Source organism: Metarhizium robertsii (genome assembly GCF_000187425.2).
Source record: "Metarhizium robertsii ARSEF 23 chromosome Unknown MAA_Scf_26, whole genome shotgun sequence".
Lineage (NCBI taxonomy): Eukaryota > Fungi > Ascomycota > Sordariomycetes > Hypocreales > Clavicipitaceae > Metarhizium > Metarhizium robertsii.
Genome location: NW_011942167.1, coordinates 30518 through 31810, shown reverse-complemented (window position 1 = coordinate 31810; position 1293 = coordinate 30518). Strand labels below are relative to the sequence as shown.

The 1293-nt window shown below is 50.7% G+C and overlaps 1 protein-coding gene across 1 annotated transcript in view; it reads right to left on the bottom strand.

Moving 5' to 3' along the window:
- Positions 1 to 924: 924 nt before the first annotated feature.
- The window catches only part of MAA_10274 (TAM domain methyltransferase), a gene marked incomplete at both ends in the record, with an annotated part of 879 nt that continues 510 nt past the window's right edge, over positions 925 to 1293 (bottom strand). Inside the window, one exon of the mRNA XM_007828272.1 lies at positions 925 to 974. Within this exon, the coding sequence (XP_007826463.1) occupies positions 925 to 974 (50 nt within the window). The remainder of the gene's footprint in view (positions 975 to 1293) is intronic.

Sequence of the window (1293 nt, the reverse complement as noted above, 5' to 3'; positions counted from 1 at the left end):
GTTGTAAGCAGTTATATCTCACCAGCCAAAGGGGGTTGGGCCACATCTATGTGCAGGGACTCATATGTTATGTGTGATCCTCACGAGGTTGCTACTGTAGTACCTTCTCCAGTAGAACATGACTGTCACACAATGCCACAGGAAGGTGATGGTAATGGTGCAGTTGTGGATATGGTGTCCGATAAGGGCTTCTGCCTCCGGTTCTGCCTCCGGGCATTGTTACCAAAGCTTCCGCGCTGGGTTGAACATGGCCAAAAGGATGGTCATCTAACTGAAGAAATTTCGACTGTGTTGCGGATGTTTTTTGATATGATGGAAGCTGCCCGGGACACAGCAACTGTTCCAAATTATGATCATAACCCGGCTCTGGAGGGGTGTTGACACCAGTGCTGCCCCCCCATTCATTTGGCTGACAGAAAGAGGGCTCAGGTTGTTGGGTACCATGTGAATATTGCCGGCTTGGAGAGGAGGATGATTGCCGAAGCTGGTTCTCGCATCCGCCGTAGGTGCCATGGCCGGCGGCAAAGTCCTCACTGCCAACTCGGTGTCTGGCGGAGAAATTTTGCAACATTGAGCCCGAAATGGCCTCTTCACCTCCAAGGGCGACGCAATCCACGCTAGCAGGATGACTTGCTCAAATAAATGGTTCGGGGCCGTGCAACGAGCTCCGAATCGTAATTGACAAAGATGGATTCCGGATGGTAGACAGTTGATCGCTTAGGGAAAGTGTTGGATATCGATATAGAGAGTCTGCTTGTAATAAGCTGAGTTTTTGGGAAGGAAATGTATAGCGACTTTTCTGAGGGTTGCAGCCTAGTCAGTGGCTTGGCGAGAGTCGTAGCTAGTAACAAGTGAAAACTCGTAACTATATATGCTGATTGCTGTATTAAGCTTGCTCGGTTGCAGAAAGTGGGGGCTAAGTGTCTAGCGGAGGACACCACTCTGCAGCGTAGGATTTCGACAGGCCATGATGCCTGGAAGTGGACAAAGTTAGTGCGCGCAACGAAGACTGATACGAACATCAGGGACGTTGCACCGTGCGGCTTGGACAAGGGATACCAGGGCTGGGCCGGTGTATGATTGGTCCAAATAGACGGTTCATCACCCTGTAAGGTATTTTTGAATCCCTGCTGGTTGCTATGACGGAGCCCCTTCTGAGAAGATGGGAGAAGGGGAGGAGTTGGGTGGAATCACCGTTGTGTACCCGGTGACCCTGGACTCTGGACATTATCGAGGGCATTCAGTGGTACAGCCTGAATAGTCGTACTTCCTATGCTATGCCGTAAAAGGGAA